Below are 14,129 nucleotides of genomic sequence, written 5' to 3'. Positions count from 1 at the left end.
TGTCATCAAGGAAGCAATACTACCAATTGGGCAACTGTCAGAGGAAGCAGCAGAAGCTCGCAACAAGAATTTTAGGACATTCAGACTAAACTTCAAAAGAAAGTTCTCGCGATTATAGTGCAACATGGACGTACTAAACCGACTTTTATTGACTTCTGATCCTTAATTAGGGGAAGGGGGGGCATGACGGGGACGCGAGGTAAGACGGGGTCACGCACACATACAAGAAACTAGACTCTTGCGAACAGAAAGCAATAACCCAATAGGAAGCCATACTCGATCAACCGTCAGTGCGACAGAAACAGTGAGTGGGAGTGCACGCGTTTTTTGTTTACAAACGAAAATCACGTTGAGTGTCTCGTCGATCTAATTTTACGCAGTTAAAAACGTCTTTACTGTAAGGTAATTATGACTACCCAATTTATGTCTTTTCTCGTATATGGTTGTTAGTGTTGTTTACTTTGTTGTGGTATAGTTAGACAAAAGTTCAGTTAATATTTTTTTTTCGAGAAATTTATTTTTTCTAAATCAGCCTTTGGGGTAAGACGGGGTATTGGGTATGAGGTAAGATGGGGTATAGGGGCAACATGGTGAAGTGGGTCTTCGTTTAGGTATCTATGTTTATAAATAGGTACGTGCCTAATACGATTGTACTTTTCAGGTAAAACAATGGTACGTTCATACAAGAAAAAAACTAAAAGAGGAGAGTGGTCAACAATTTCTATGAAAACAGCTATAGATAAAGTATTAAGTAAAGAAATGGGCTACAGAAAAGCCGCTTCTGAATACGGAGTGCCTCAGACTACTTTGGAGCGATATGTTAAGAAAATGAAGGAAGATGGTGAAGTTACAATTGGTGTACCTTTGGGCCCTAAAACCTATTTTACAACAAAGAAGAAGACGAGATTGTGGCATATCTAAAACATATGGAAGAACGTCTTTTTGGGCTGACAACTCTCGATCTGAGACGTCTAGCATATCAACTGGCTGTGAGAAATGGTAAGGCGCACAATTTTAATACTGACAAGCAGATGGCAGGGGTTGATTGGCTCAAAGGTTTCTTAAGGCGTCATCCAGATTTATCCATTCGTAAGCCCGAAGCTACTTCAGCAGCTAGAGCAATGGGGTTTAATAAAGTGGCCGTTAGTAAATTCTACCAGTTGCTCGGAGAGATTTATGACAAGCATAAATTAACTCCTGACAAAATATATAATTGTGACGAAACTGGTATCTCCGTTGTATCTAAAACCAAGAGCAAAATATTGGCCATGAAAGGACGAAAACAAGTAGGCTCGTTATCATCTGCAGATCGCGGCCAGACTATTACAGTAGAAATATGTTTTAACGCTGCTGGAACCTACATGCCTCCACTGATGATTTTTCCGAGACAACGAATGAAACCAGAATTGTTAGATCACGCCCCACCAGGTACTGAAGGTGTTTGCAATGCTCGAGGCTGGATAACTACCGAAATATTTTTGACTTGGTTCAAAAAGTTTATCAGATTCTCCGGAGCTACTCCTACTAATCATGTGTTGCTGCTTCTAGATGGGCATGTAAGTCACACTCAAAATTTGGAAGTAATTGATCTGGCACGTAAAAATGGAGTTATTATACTTTGCTTTCCACCTCACTGCACACATAAAATGCAGCCAGCAGATGTTGCATTTATGAGGCCACTCAGTACATATTATGACCATGCTGTTTCGGCCTGGTTGAGATCACACCCAGGGCGTGTGGTAACTGTATTTCAGATAAGTGAAATATTTGGAAATGCATATATTCAGGCAGCTACAATGTCGACAGCAATCAACGCATTCAGAAAGTGTGGCATATGGCCGTTTAATGAAAATAATTTTACGGATGCCGATTTCATATCTGCTGCAACTACTGATATACAAAATATTGAAAACTCGTCGAGTGTAGAGCAACACAGAGTTACAGAAGCCGAAGGGCCTCAATATGAGGTAGTTCCATCTGTGCCTTCAACCACAGTAGTCACGACTGTATCTTCAACGACCACAACATCCCATCCTGGAGCAGTTACAACAAGACCTGAACTTACAACAGAATCATGCACTTCAGTTAGAATAGATTTTATCACCGAATGTACAGAGCAAGTCACACCTGATGTGACTAAAAAATCTGCTCCCGAACCTGAACCTGGATGTTCTTTTGCTTCTAAATCTCCCATCCGTGCGGTATGCCGCGATCTTACATCTAGCTTTGAAAATGCATCCCCTGGTGATATTTTGCCAATCCCTTTGGTCCAACAAACTGAAAAGAGGAAGCAATACCGGAGAGGAAAAACAGCTGTCATTACTTCAACTCCTTATAAAAATGAGCTGGAGAATTTGAAAAAACTGAGGAAAGTATCCAATCCTAATGATCCTCGGCTCAAAAAAAATGCTAAGAAGAAACAAAAGACTACAGTTGCAGCCAAGACGAAAAATGACGATGATGAAGATACAATTTGTCTCTATTGTAATGATGAAAATCATAGTTTTCTGAAATCATCCGAAGGTTGGGTAGGCTGCCAGCTTTGTGGACGTTGGGCTCACAATGGTTGTGCTGGTGTGGATGATGAAAACACCGAAGAAATTCATATTTGTATTTATTGTGATAATAATTAGCTAACCCCATCTTGCCCCATTTTCATTACCCCATCTTACCCCATGGTAAGGGGCAAGATGGGTTTTCGAAAGTTCCTATTAAATCATTTATTTAAAAAAAATGTTATAAGTTCATCTCCCAAAGACTATGCCAAATTGTAGTTAGATTAATAAGGCATTGTGCCATAAATAAATAAGCATAATAAACGCATATTGATTTCTGACACTTACGCGAATATTAGACATTTAAATAAAACTACTTTTACGGATTTTATCGCGGTTATATTATATTATTTAATCCCGACGTTTCGGATCCTTTACAGCATCCATGGTCACGGGCAGACTAAGGTGTTGGTCGTCTTGATATATTAGTTACAAACAGCTACCCTACATTTTGTTAATTATTATTGACAATCCGATTCACGCAAAACGAGCTAACTGTATCCTTAGGTCGAGCAGTTGTAGGCTTGGATTTTGATTTAATAGTTTCTATGATGGGATTCCAAGCAGGTGGTATGACCCAGCCATCTTCTCTATTGAAATTTGGATGTTTTTTAATTTCAATAGCCTCGCGAATCATCCTAGGTAGGAATCGGTTTTCTTTTGCAAGGACTTGTGGTTTATCAAATCTGATGTAATGCTGGGCCTTGTCTAGTGTGTGTTCACAAACTGCTGACTGTCTGGAACGGCGGTGTTTGACATCGGCGATGTGTTCTTTTACGCGGGTCCCTATGCTTCTTTTAGTTTGGCCTATGTAAGAGAGACCACAATCACATTCAAGCTTGTATACACCCGCATCTTGTAGAGGTATGTGACACTTGACAGGTGGTAAGAATTGACTAATCTTCTTCAGCGGCTTGAAGTAGGTTTTGATTGAAGCTCGCTTCAAGATGTAGCCAATCTTGTCTGTGACTCCTCTTATGTATGGAAGAACAGCAGGTAGACGCTCAACTGTGGCTGGTTTCACGCGGGTTCTGCGACGAGGGCGCGGTACTCGGAGCTTGTTGTCGTGCAGTACTTGCTTAACATGTTGAAGCTCAGCACCCAGGTGTTGTTCATCGCAGATCCCACGTGCTCTCTGAAACAATGATTTACCAACGGTAGATAACTGTGTTGGGTGGTGGTGGGACTCACCATGAAGGTATTTGTCTGTATGGGTTTTCTTCCGATACACAGTGTGACTCAAGGTGTTATTAGGGTTACGGATAACCAAAACATCTAAGAAAGCTAAGGAGTTGTTTGCCTCTGACTCCATAGTGAATTGAATTTTGGGGTTTATGGAGTTAAGATGATTTAAAAATGCTGTGACTTTGTCAGATGGTAGTATTGTGAAAGTATCATCTACGTACCGCTTGTAGAATTTGGGTGTTACGGGTGCAGATTGCAGGGCTCGCTCCTCAAAATCCTCCATGAAGATATCAGCAACAATGGGAGATACTGGGGAGCCCATTGCTACACCATCCACTTGCGTGTAGAAGTGATTATTCCACAGTAAATAGCCAGATGTTAGGCAATGTTTTAACAGTTCAGCATATTCAGTAGGCATGTTATTCTCTGCTAGTTTCTTAGACACAATCTTGATGCAGTCTTCAACGGGTAAGCATGTAAACAATGACTGAACATCAAAACTGACCATAGTTTCATTGTCAGCTAGTTGTAGGTGTTTTATTTCACTGACAAAATGGTACGAGTCCTTTACATATGCTGCTGTGTTTCCTCTCAATGGTGAAAGTACTTTAGCCAGATGTTGAGCCAATCTGTAGGTTGGTGAGTCGATTTGGCTGACTATTGGTCGTAGTGGAGCATTAGGTTTGTGTATCTTCGGTAGCCCATACAGCTTTGGTGGTTTTGCGCAGCTAGGAACTAGGTATTTTACGTCTAGATTCAATGTTTCGGAGTACTTTTTATCAAATCACTAGTTGATTTCAATGTTTTGTTGTGGGGTCGGTCTTCACTTGTTTATATGTACTTACATCCGATAAAAGGTCTTGTATTTTATCATTGTAATCTGACGTATCCATCACCACCGTAGCATTACCTTTATCTGCACGTAGAATTGTTAATTCAGGCCTGTCGCGAAGGTTTTTTAACGCTAGATATTGATTTTTATTTAGATTCGGTTTGGGCAGTATGTTGCGACGTAATACAGACGAAATGTCCTGACGTATCGCCTCCGAATCATGTTTATTGATTTTATTTTTAAACAGGCAGTCTTCCACGTTGCATATAATGCTTTCTACCGGTATTTTTCGAGGTGTTACAGCAAAATTTAGGCCTTTCGATAACACTTGAACCGTATTTTCATCCAAGACATTTTTTGATAGATTGACAACTGCGCGTGATTGGCTCGCAGGTAACGGGCGCGTTCCGTTTTCTTTTCGTGTGTTATTTTGGACATTTGATTTAGACGTTAGTTTTTCAAATTTGATTATTTGTCTGTTTTGCATTCATTATATTTAGATTTTCGCGCTCATCTAGTATTTTCATGCAATTATTAAAATCAAATGTAGTTAAATCTATCTTTAATTCATGGGATGACGCCTCAATGTCTTGATTAACGCGGTGCAAATCGGATCGTGTATTTTGTATTAACTGCTGTAGTAACTTTTTACTTGCCTGGTTTAAGATCTTAGCGCTTCCTCGTATGTCCTTCCTTGGTGAAATTATGGCACACGTAGGAATGATGCTGTTGTCTCTGCATCTCTTCAAGAAATTCAAGGATGTTATGAATCTTGCGCGCTTCGTCTTGAGATCTTCCAACCGGCGTATTTTATTTGCAATTGGCAGTCCGTACTGGTTAACATATTGATTTCTGACACTTACGCGAATATTAGACATTTAAATAAAACTACTTTTACGGATTTTATCGCGGTTATATTATATTATTTAATCCCGACGTTTCGGATCCTTTACAGCATCCATGGTCACGGGCAGACTAAGGTGTTGGTCGTCTTGATATATTAGTTACAAACAGCTACCCTACATTTTGTTAATTATTATTGACAATCCGATTCACGCAAAACGAGCTAACTGTATCCTTAGGTCGAGCAGTTGTAGGCTTGGATTTTGATTTAATAGTTTCTATGATGGGATTCCAAGCAGGTGGTATGACCCAGCCATCTTCTCTATTGAAATTTGGATGTTTTTTAATTTCAATAGCCTCGCGAATCATCCTAGGTAGGAATCGGTTTTCTTTTGCAAGGACTTGTGGTTTATCAAATCTGATGTAATGCTGGGCCTTGTCTAGTGTGTGTTCACAAACTGCTGACTGTCTGGAACGGCGGTGTTTGACATCGGCGATGTGTTCTTTTACGCGGGTCCCTATGCTTCTTTTAGTTTGGCCTATGTAAGAGAGACCACAATCACATTCAAGCTTGTATACACCCGCATCTTGTAGAGGTATGTGACACTTGACAGGTGGTAAGAATTGACTAATCTTCTTCAGCGGCTTGAAGTAGGTTTTGATTGAAGCTCGCTTCAAGATGTAGCCAATCTTGTCTGTGACTCCTCTTATGTATGGAAGAACAGCAGGTAGACGCTCAACTGTGGCTGGTTTCACGCGGGTTCTGCGACGAGGGCGCGGTACTCGGAGCTTGTTGTCGTGCAGTACTTGCTTAACATGTTGAAGCTCAGCACCCAGGTGTTGTTCATCGCAGATCCCACGTGCTCTCTGAAACAATGATTTACCAACGGTAGATAACTGTGTTGGGTGGTGGTGGGACTCACCATGAAGGTATTTGTCTGTATGGGTTTTCTTCCGATACACAGTGTGACTCAAGGTGTTATTAGGGTTACGGATAACCAAAACATCTAAGAAAGCTAAGGAGTTGTTTGCCTCTGACTCCATAGTGAATTGAATTTTGGGGTTTATGGAGTTAAGATGATTTAAAAATGCTGTGACTTTGTCAGATGGTAGTATTGTGAAAGTATCATCTACGTACCGCTTGTAGAATTTGGGTGTTACGGGTGCAGATTGCAGGGCTCGCTCCTCAAAATCCTCCATGAAGATATCAGCAACAATGGGAGATACTGGGGAGCCCATTGCTACACCATCCACTTGCGTGTAGAAGTGATTATTCCACAGTAAATAGCCAGATGTTAGGCAATGTTTTAACAGTTCAGCATATTCAGTAGGCATGTTATTCTCTGCTAGTTTCTTAGACACAATCTTGATGCAGTCTTCAACGGGTAAGCATGTAAACAATGACTGAACATCAAAACTGACCATAGTTTCATTGTCAGCTAGTTGTAGGTGTTTTATTTCACTGACAAAATGGTACGAGTCCTTTACATATGCTGCTGTGTTTCCTCTCAATGGTGAAAGTACTTTAGCCAGATGTTGAGCCAATCTGTAGGTTGGTGAGTCGATTTGGCTGACTATTGGTCGTAGTGGAGCATTAGGTTTGTGTATCTTCGGTAGCCCATACAGCTTTGGTGGTTTTGCGCAGCTAGGAACTAGGTATTTTACGTCTAGATTCAATGTTTCGAGTACTTTTTATCAAATCACTAGTTGATTTCAATGTTTTGTTGTGGGGTCGGTCTTCACTTGTTTATATGTACTTACATCCGATAAAAGGTCTTGTATTTTATCATTGTAATCTGACGTATCCATCACCACCGTAGCATTACCTTTATCTGCACGTAGAATTGTTAATTCAGGCCTGTCGCGAAGGTTTTTTAACGCTAGATATTGATTTTTATTTAGATTCGGTTTGGGCAGTATGTTGCGACGTAATACAGACGAAATGTCCTGACGTATCGCCTCCGAATCATGTTTATTGATTTTATTTTTAAACAGGCAGTCTTCCACGTTGCATATAATGCTTTCTACCGGTATTTTCGAGGTGTTACAGCAAAATTTAGGCCTTTCGATAACACTTGAACCGTATTTTCATCCAAGACATTTTTTGATAGATTGACAACTGCGCGTGATTGGCTCGCAGGTAACGGGCGCGTTCCGTTTTCTTTTCGTGTGTTATTTTGGACATTTGATTTAGACGTTAGTTTTCAAATTTGATTATTTGTCTGTTTTGCATTCATTATATTTAGATTTTTCGCGCTCATCTAGTATTTTCATGCAATTATTAAAATCAAATGTAGTTAAATCTATCTTTAATTCATGGGATGACGCCTCAATGTCTTGATTAACGCGGTGCAAATCGGATCGTGTATTTTGTATTAACTGCTGTAGTAACTTTTTACTTGCCTGGTTTAAGATCTTAGCGCTTCCTCGTATGTCCTTCCTTGGTGAAATTATGGCACACGTAGGAATGATGCTGTTGTCTCTGCATCTCTTCAAGAAATTCAAGGATGTTATGAATCTTGCGCGCTTCGTCTTGAGATCTTCCAACCGGCGTATTTTATTTGCAATTGGCAGTCCGTACTGGTTAACATATTGATTTCTGACACTTACGCGAATATTAGACATTTAAATAAAACTACTTTTACGGATTTTATCGCGGTTATATTATATTATTTAATCCCGACGTTTCGGATCCTTTACAGCATCCATGGTCACGGGCAGACTAAGGTGTTGGTCGTCTTGATATATTAGTTACAAACAGCTACCCTACATTTTGTTAATTATTATTGACAATCCGATTCACGCAAAACGAGCTAACTGTATCCTTAGGTCGAGCAGTTGTAGGCTTGGATTTTGATTTAATAGTTTCTATGATGGGATTCCAAGCAGGTGGTATGACCCAGCCATCTTCTCTATTGAAATTTGGATGTTTTTTAATTTCAATAGCCTCGCGAATCATCCTAGGTAGGAATCGGTTTTCTTTTGCAAGGACTTGTGGTTTATCAAATCTGATGTAATGCTGGGCCTTGTCTAGTGTGTGTTCACAAACTGCTGACTGTCTGGAACGGCGGTGTTTGACATCGGCGATGTGTTCTTTTACGCGGGTCCCTATGCTTCTTTTAGTTTGGCCTATGTAAGAGAGACCACAATCACATTCAAGCTTGTATACACCCGCATCTTGTAGAGGTATGTGACACTTGACAGGTGGTAAGAATTGACTAATCTTCTTCAGCGGCTTGAAGTAGGTTTTGATTGAAGCTCGCTTCAAGATGTAGCCAATCTTGTCTGTGACTCCTCTTATGTATGGAAGAACAGCAGGTAGACGCTCAACTGTGGCTGGTTTCACGCGGGTTCTGCGACGAGGGCGCGGTACTCGGAGCTTGTTGTCGTGCAGTACTTGCTTAACATGTTGAAGCTCAGCACCCAGGTGTTGTTCATCGCAGATCCCACGTGCTCTCTGAAACAATGATTTACCAACGGTAGATAACTGTGTTGGGTGGTGGTGGGACTCACCATGAAGGTATTTGTCTGTATGGGTTTTCTTCCGATACACAGTGTGACTCAAGGTGTTATTAGGGTTACGGATAACCAAAACATCTAAGAAAGCTAAGGAGTTGTTTGCCTCTGACTCCATAGTGAATTGAATTTTGGGGTTTATGGAGTTAAGATGATTTAAAAATGCTGTGACTTTGTCAGATGGTAGTATTGTGAAAGTATCATCTACGTACCGCTTGTAGAATTTGGGTGTTACGGGTGCAGATTGCAGGGCTCGCTCCTCAAAATCCTCCATGAAGATATCAGCAACAATGGGAGATACTGGGAGCCCATTGCTACACCATCCACTTGCGTGTAGAAGTGATTATTCCACAGTAAATAGCCAGATGTTAGGCAATGTTTTAACAGTTCAGCATATTCAGTAGGCATGTTATTCTCTGCTAGTTTCTTAGACACAATCTTGATGCAGTCTTCAACGGGTAAGCATGTAAACAATGACTGAACATCAAAACTGACCATAGTTTCATTGTCAGCTAGTTGTAGGTGTTTTATTTCACTGACAAAATGGTACGAGTCCTTTACATATGCTGCTGTGTTTCCTCTCAATGGTGAAAGTACTTTAGCCAGATGTTGAGCCAATCTGTAGGTTGGTGAGTCGATTTGGCTGACTATTGGTCGTAGTGGAGCATTAGGTTTGTGTATCTTCGGTAGCCCATACAGCTTTGGTGGTTTTGCGCAGCTAGGAACTAGGTATTTTACGTCTAGATTCAATGTTTCGGAGTACTTTTTATCAAATCACTAGTTGATTTCAATGTTTTGTTGTGGGGTCGGTCTTCACTTGTTTATATGTACTTACATCCGATAAAAGGTCTTGTATTTTATCATTGTAATCTGACGTATCCATCACCACCGTAGCATTACCTTTATCTGCACGTAGAATTGTTAATTCAGGCCTGTCGCGAAGGTTTTTTAACGCTAGATATTGATTTTTATTTAGATTCGGTTTGGGCAGTATGTTGCGACGTAATACAGACGAAATGTCCTGACGTATCGCCTCCGAATCATGTTTATTGATTTTATTTTTAAACAGGCAGTCTTCCACGTTGCATATAATGCTTTCTACCGGTATTTTTCGAGGTGTTACAGCAAAATTTAGGCCTTTCGATAACACTTGAACCGTATTTTCATCCAAGACATTTTTTGATAGATTGACAACTGCGCGTGATTGGCTCGCAGGTAACGGGCGCGTTCCGTTTTCTTTTCGTGTGTTATTTTGGACATTTGATTTAGACGTTAGTTTTTCAAATTTGATTATTTGTCTGTTTTTGCATTCATTATATTTAGATTTTTCGCGCTCATCTAGTATTTTCATGCAATTATTAAAATCAAATGTAGTTAAATCTATCTTTAATTCATGGGATGACGCCTCAATGTCTTGATTAACGCGGTGCAAATCGGATCGTGTATTTTGTATTAACTGCTGTAGTAACTTTTTACTTGCCTGGTTTAAGATCTTAGCGCTTCCTCGTATGTCCTTCCTTGGTGAAATTATGAAATTATTTATGAAATTATTAATGAAATTATTTTTAAATCATCTTAACTCCATAAACCCCAAAATTCAATTCACTATGGAGTCAGAGGCAAACAACTCCTTAGCTTTCTTAGATGTTTTGGTTATCCGTAACCCTAATAACACCTTGAGTCACACTGTGTATCGGAAGAAAACCCATACAGACAAATACCTTCATGGTGAGTCCCACCACCACCCAACACAGTTATCTACCGTTGGTAAATCATTGTTTCAGAGAGCACGTGGGATCTGCGATGAACAACACCTGGGTGCTGAGCTTCAACATGTTAAGCAAGTACTGCACGACAACAAGCTCCGAGTACCGCGCCCTCGTCGCAGAACCCGCGTGAAACCAGCCACAGTTGAGCGTCTACCTGCTGTTCTTCCATACATAAGAGGAGTCACAGACAAGATTGGCTACATCTTGAAGCGAGCTTCAATCAAAACCTACTTCAAGCCGCTGAAGAAGATTAGTCAATTCTTACCACCTGTCAAGTGTCACATACCTCTACAAGATGCGGGTGTATACAAGCTTGAATGTGATTGTGGTCTCTCTTACATAGGCCAAACTAAAAGAAGCATAGGGACCCGCGTAAAAGAACACATCGCCGATGTCAAACACCGCCGTTCCAGACAGTCAGCAGTTTGTGAACACACACTAGACAAGGCCCAGCATTACATCAGATTTGATAAACCACAAGTCCTTGCAAAAGAAAACCGATTCCTACCTAGGATGATTCGCGAGGCTATTGAAATTAAAAAACATCCAAATTTCAATAGAGAAGATGGCTGGGTCATACCACCTGCTTGGAATCCCATCATAGAAACTATTAAATCAAAATCCAAGCCTACAACTGCTCGACCTAAGGATACAGTTAGCTCGTTTTGCGTGAATCGGATTGTCAATAATAATTAACAAAATGTAGGGTAGCTGTTTGTAACTAATATATCAAGACGACCAACACCTTAGTCTGCCCGTGACCATGGATGCTGTAAAGGATCCGAAACGTCGGGATTAAATAATATAATATAACCGCGATAAAATCCGTAAAAGTAGTTTTATTTAAATGTCTAATATTCGCGTAAGTGTCAGAAATCAATATGTTAACCAGTACGGACTGCCAATTGCAAATAAAATACGCCGGTTGGAAGATCTCAAGACGAAGCGCGCAAGATTCATAACATCCTTGAATTTCTTGAAGAGATGCAGAGACAACAGCATCATTCCTACGTGTGCCATAATTTCACCAAGGAAGGACATACGAGGAAGCGCTAAGATCTTAAACCAGGCAAGTAAAAAGTTACTACAGCAGTTAATACAAAATACACGATCCGATTTGCACCGCGTTAATCAAGACATTGAGGCGTCATCCCATGAATTAAAGATAGATTTAACTACATTTGATTTTAATAATTGCATGAAAATACTAGATGAGCGCGAAAAATCTAAATATAATGAATGCAAAAACAGACAAATAATCAAATTTGAAAAACTAACGTCTAAATCAAATGTCCAAAATAACACACGAAAAGAAAACGGAACGCGCCCGTTACCTGCGAGCCAATCACGCGCAGTTGTCAATCTATCAAAAAATGTCTTGGATGAAAATACGGTTCAAGTGTTATCGAAAGGCCTAAATTTTGCTGTAACACCTCGAAAAATACCGGTAGAAAGCATTATATGCAACGTGGAAGACTGCCTGTTTAAAAATAAAATCAATAAACATGATTCGGAGGCGATACGTCAGGACATTTCGTCTGTATTACGTCGCAACATACTGCCCAAACCGAATCTAAATAAAAATCAATATCTAGCGTTAAAAAACCTTCGCGACAGGCCTGAATTAACAATTCTACGTGCAGATAAAGGTAATGCTACGGTGGTGATGGATACGTCAGATTACAATGATAAAATACAAGACCTTTTATCGGATGTAAGTACATATAAACAAGTGAAGACCGACCCCACAACAAAAACATTGAAATCAACTAGTGATTTGATAAAAAAGTACTCCGAAACATTGAATCTAGACGTAAAATACCTAGTTCCTAGCTGCGCAAAACCACCAAAGCTGTATGGGCTACCGAAGATACACAAACCTAATGCTCCACTACGACCAATAGTCAGCCAAATCGACTCACCAACCTACAGATTGGCTCAACATCTGGCTAAAGTACTTTCACCATTGAGAGGAAACACAGCAGCATATGTAAAGGACTCGTACCATTTTGTCAGTGAAATAAAACACCTACAACTAGCTGACAATGAAACTATGGTCAGTTTTGATGTTCAGTCATTGTTTACATGCTTACCCGTTGAAGACTGCATCAAGATTGTGTCTAAGAAACTAGCAGAGAATAACATGCCTACTGAATATGCTGAACTGTTAAAACATTGCCTAACATCTGGCTATTTACTGTGGAATAATCACTTCTACACGCAAGTGGATGGTGTAGCAATGGGCTCCCCAGTATCTCCCATTGTTGCTGATATCTTCATGGAGGATTTTGAGGAGCGAGCCCTGCAATCTGCACCCGTAACACCCAAATTCTACAAGCGGTACGTAGATGATACTTTCACAATACTACCATCTGACAAAGTCACAGCATTTTTAAATCATCTTAACTCCATAAACCCCAAAATTCAATTCACTATGGAGTCAGAGGCAAACAACTCCTTAGCTTTCTTAGATGTTTTGGTTATCCGTAACCCTAATAACACCTTGAGTCACACTGTGTATCGGAAGAAAACCCATACAGACAAATACCTTCATGGTGAGTCCCACCACCACCCAACACAGTTATCTACCGTTGGTAAATCATTGTTTCAGAGAGCACGTGGGATCTGCGATGAACAACACCTGGGTGCTGAGCTTCAACATGTTAAGCAAGTACTGCACGACAACAAGCTCCGAGTACCGCGCCCTCGTCGCAGAACCCGCGTGAAACCAGCCACAGTTGAGCGTCTACCTGCTGTTCTTCCATACATAAGAGGAGTCACAGACAAGATTGGCTACATCTTGAAGCGAGCTTCAATCAAAACCTACTTCAAGCCGCTGAAGAAGATTAGTCAATTCTTACCACCTGTCAAGTGTCACATACCTCTACAAGATGCGGGTGTATACAAGCTTGAATGTGATTGTGGTCTCTCTTACATAGGCCAAACTAAAAGAAGCATAGGGACCCGCGTAAAAGAACACATCGCCGATGTCAAACACCGCCGTTCCAGACAGTCAGCAGTTTGTGAACACACACTAGACAAGGCCCAGCATTACATCAGATTTGATAAACCACAAGTCCTTGCAAAAGAAAACCGATTCCTACCTAGGATGATTCGCGAGGCTATTGAAATTAAAAAACATCCAAATTTCAATAGAGAAGATGGCTGGGTCATACCACCTGCTTGGAATCCCATCATAGAAACTATTAAATCAAAATCCAAGCCTACAACTGCTCGACCTAAGGATACAGTTAGCTCGTTTTGCGTGAATCGGATTGTCAATAATAATTAACAAAATGTAGGGTAGCTGTTTGTAACTAATATATCAAGACGACCAACACCTTAGTCTGCCCGTGACCATGGATGCTGTAAAGGATCCGAAACGTCGGGATTAAATAATATAATATAACCGCGATAAAATCCGTAAAA

General features: G+C 40.4%; 5 protein-coding genes and 3 pseudogenes across 8 annotated transcripts; 2 read left to right on the top strand and 6 right to left on the bottom strand.

Annotated features, from left to right (window-relative positions):
• The first annotated feature begins 897 nt into the window (after positions 1-897).
• On the top strand, positions 898-2,818 carry LOC135118576 (uncharacterized). Its single transcript, XM_064040981.1, has one exon. It carries the CDS (start codon positions 927-929, stop codon positions 2,631-2,633), a length of 1,707 nt encoding a protein of 568 aa, XP_063897051.1. The 5' UTR covers positions 898-926; the 3' UTR covers positions 2,634-2,818.
• A 54-nt stretch (positions 2,819-2,872) lies between these two features.
• Positions 2,873-4,400, bottom strand: LOC126055264 (uncharacterized). Of its 2 annotated transcripts, XM_049843814.2 has the most exons (2): positions 3,962-4,400; positions 3,429-3,690 (listed from the first exon to the last, which is right to left on the bottom strand). In XM_049843814.2, the coding sequence occupies exons 1-2, from the start codon at positions 4,246-4,248 to the stop codon at positions 3,576-3,578; spliced, it is 402 nt and encodes a 133-aa protein (XP_049699771.2). In that variant the 5' UTR covers positions 4,249-4,400; the 3' UTR covers positions 3,429-3,575. The 2 variants fall into 2 exon arrangements, with proteins under 2 accessions (XP_063897052.1, XP_049699771.2); XM_064040982.1 differs by having other exon boundaries at positions 2,873-4,381.
• Positions 4,401-4,532: 132 nt separating this feature from the next.
• Positions 4,533-5,450, bottom strand: LOC135118577 (uncharacterized; annotated as a pseudogene).
• A 14-nt stretch (positions 5,451-5,464) lies between these two features.
• LOC126055263 (uncharacterized) lies at positions 5,465-7,093 on the bottom strand. Of its 2 annotated transcripts, XM_049843813.2 has the most exons (2): positions 6,554-6,990; positions 6,021-6,282 (listed from the first exon to the last, which is right to left on the bottom strand). In XM_049843813.2, exons 1-2 carry the CDS (start codon positions 6,838-6,840, stop codon positions 6,168-6,170), a joined length of 402 nt encoding a protein of 133 aa, XP_049699770.2. In that variant the 5' UTR covers positions 6,841-6,990; the 3' UTR covers positions 6,021-6,167. The 2 variants fall into 2 exon arrangements, with proteins under 2 accessions (XP_063897053.1, XP_049699770.2); XM_064040983.1 differs by having other exon boundaries at positions 5,465-7,093.
• Positions 7,094-7,128: 35 nt separating this feature from the next.
• Positions 7,129-8,040, bottom strand: LOC135118560 (uncharacterized; annotated as a pseudogene).
• Positions 8,041-8,054: 14 nt separating this feature from the next.
• On the bottom strand, positions 8,055-9,562 carry LOC135118578 (uncharacterized; annotated as a pseudogene).
• A 130-nt stretch (positions 9,563-9,692) lies between these two features.
• On the bottom strand, positions 9,693-10,459 carry LOC135118558 (uncharacterized; the record flags this gene model as incomplete). Its single annotated transcript, XM_064040933.1, has 1 exon — positions 9,693-10,459. A coding segment is annotated over one exon (741 nt), but the record flags the coding sequence as incomplete, so codon positions are not given.
• A 39-nt stretch (positions 10,460-10,498) lies between these two features.
• LOC126055303 (uncharacterized) lies at positions 10,499-14,129 on the top strand. Of its 2 annotated transcripts, XM_064040784.1 has the most exons (2): positions 10,499-13,040; positions 13,312-13,566. In XM_064040784.1, the coding sequence occupies exons 1-2, from the start codon at positions 11,548-11,550 to the stop codon at positions 13,424-13,426; spliced, it is 1,608 nt and encodes a 535-aa protein (XP_063896854.1). In that variant the 5' UTR covers positions 10,499-11,547; the 3' UTR covers positions 13,427-13,566. The 2 variants fall into 2 exon arrangements, with proteins under 2 accessions (XP_063896854.1, XP_049699963.2); XM_049844006.2 differs by having other exon boundaries at positions 10,499-14,129.

Source organism: Helicoverpa armigera, chromosome 23, assembly GCF_030705265.1.
Source record: "Helicoverpa armigera isolate CAAS_96S chromosome 23, ASM3070526v1, whole genome shotgun sequence".
In the NCBI taxonomy this organism is placed as follows: Eukaryota; Metazoa; Arthropoda; class Insecta; order Lepidoptera; family Noctuidae; genus Helicoverpa; species Helicoverpa armigera.
Note: the sequence above shows the minus strand (reverse complement) of the source record. Positions and strands in the feature narration are given on the sequence as shown.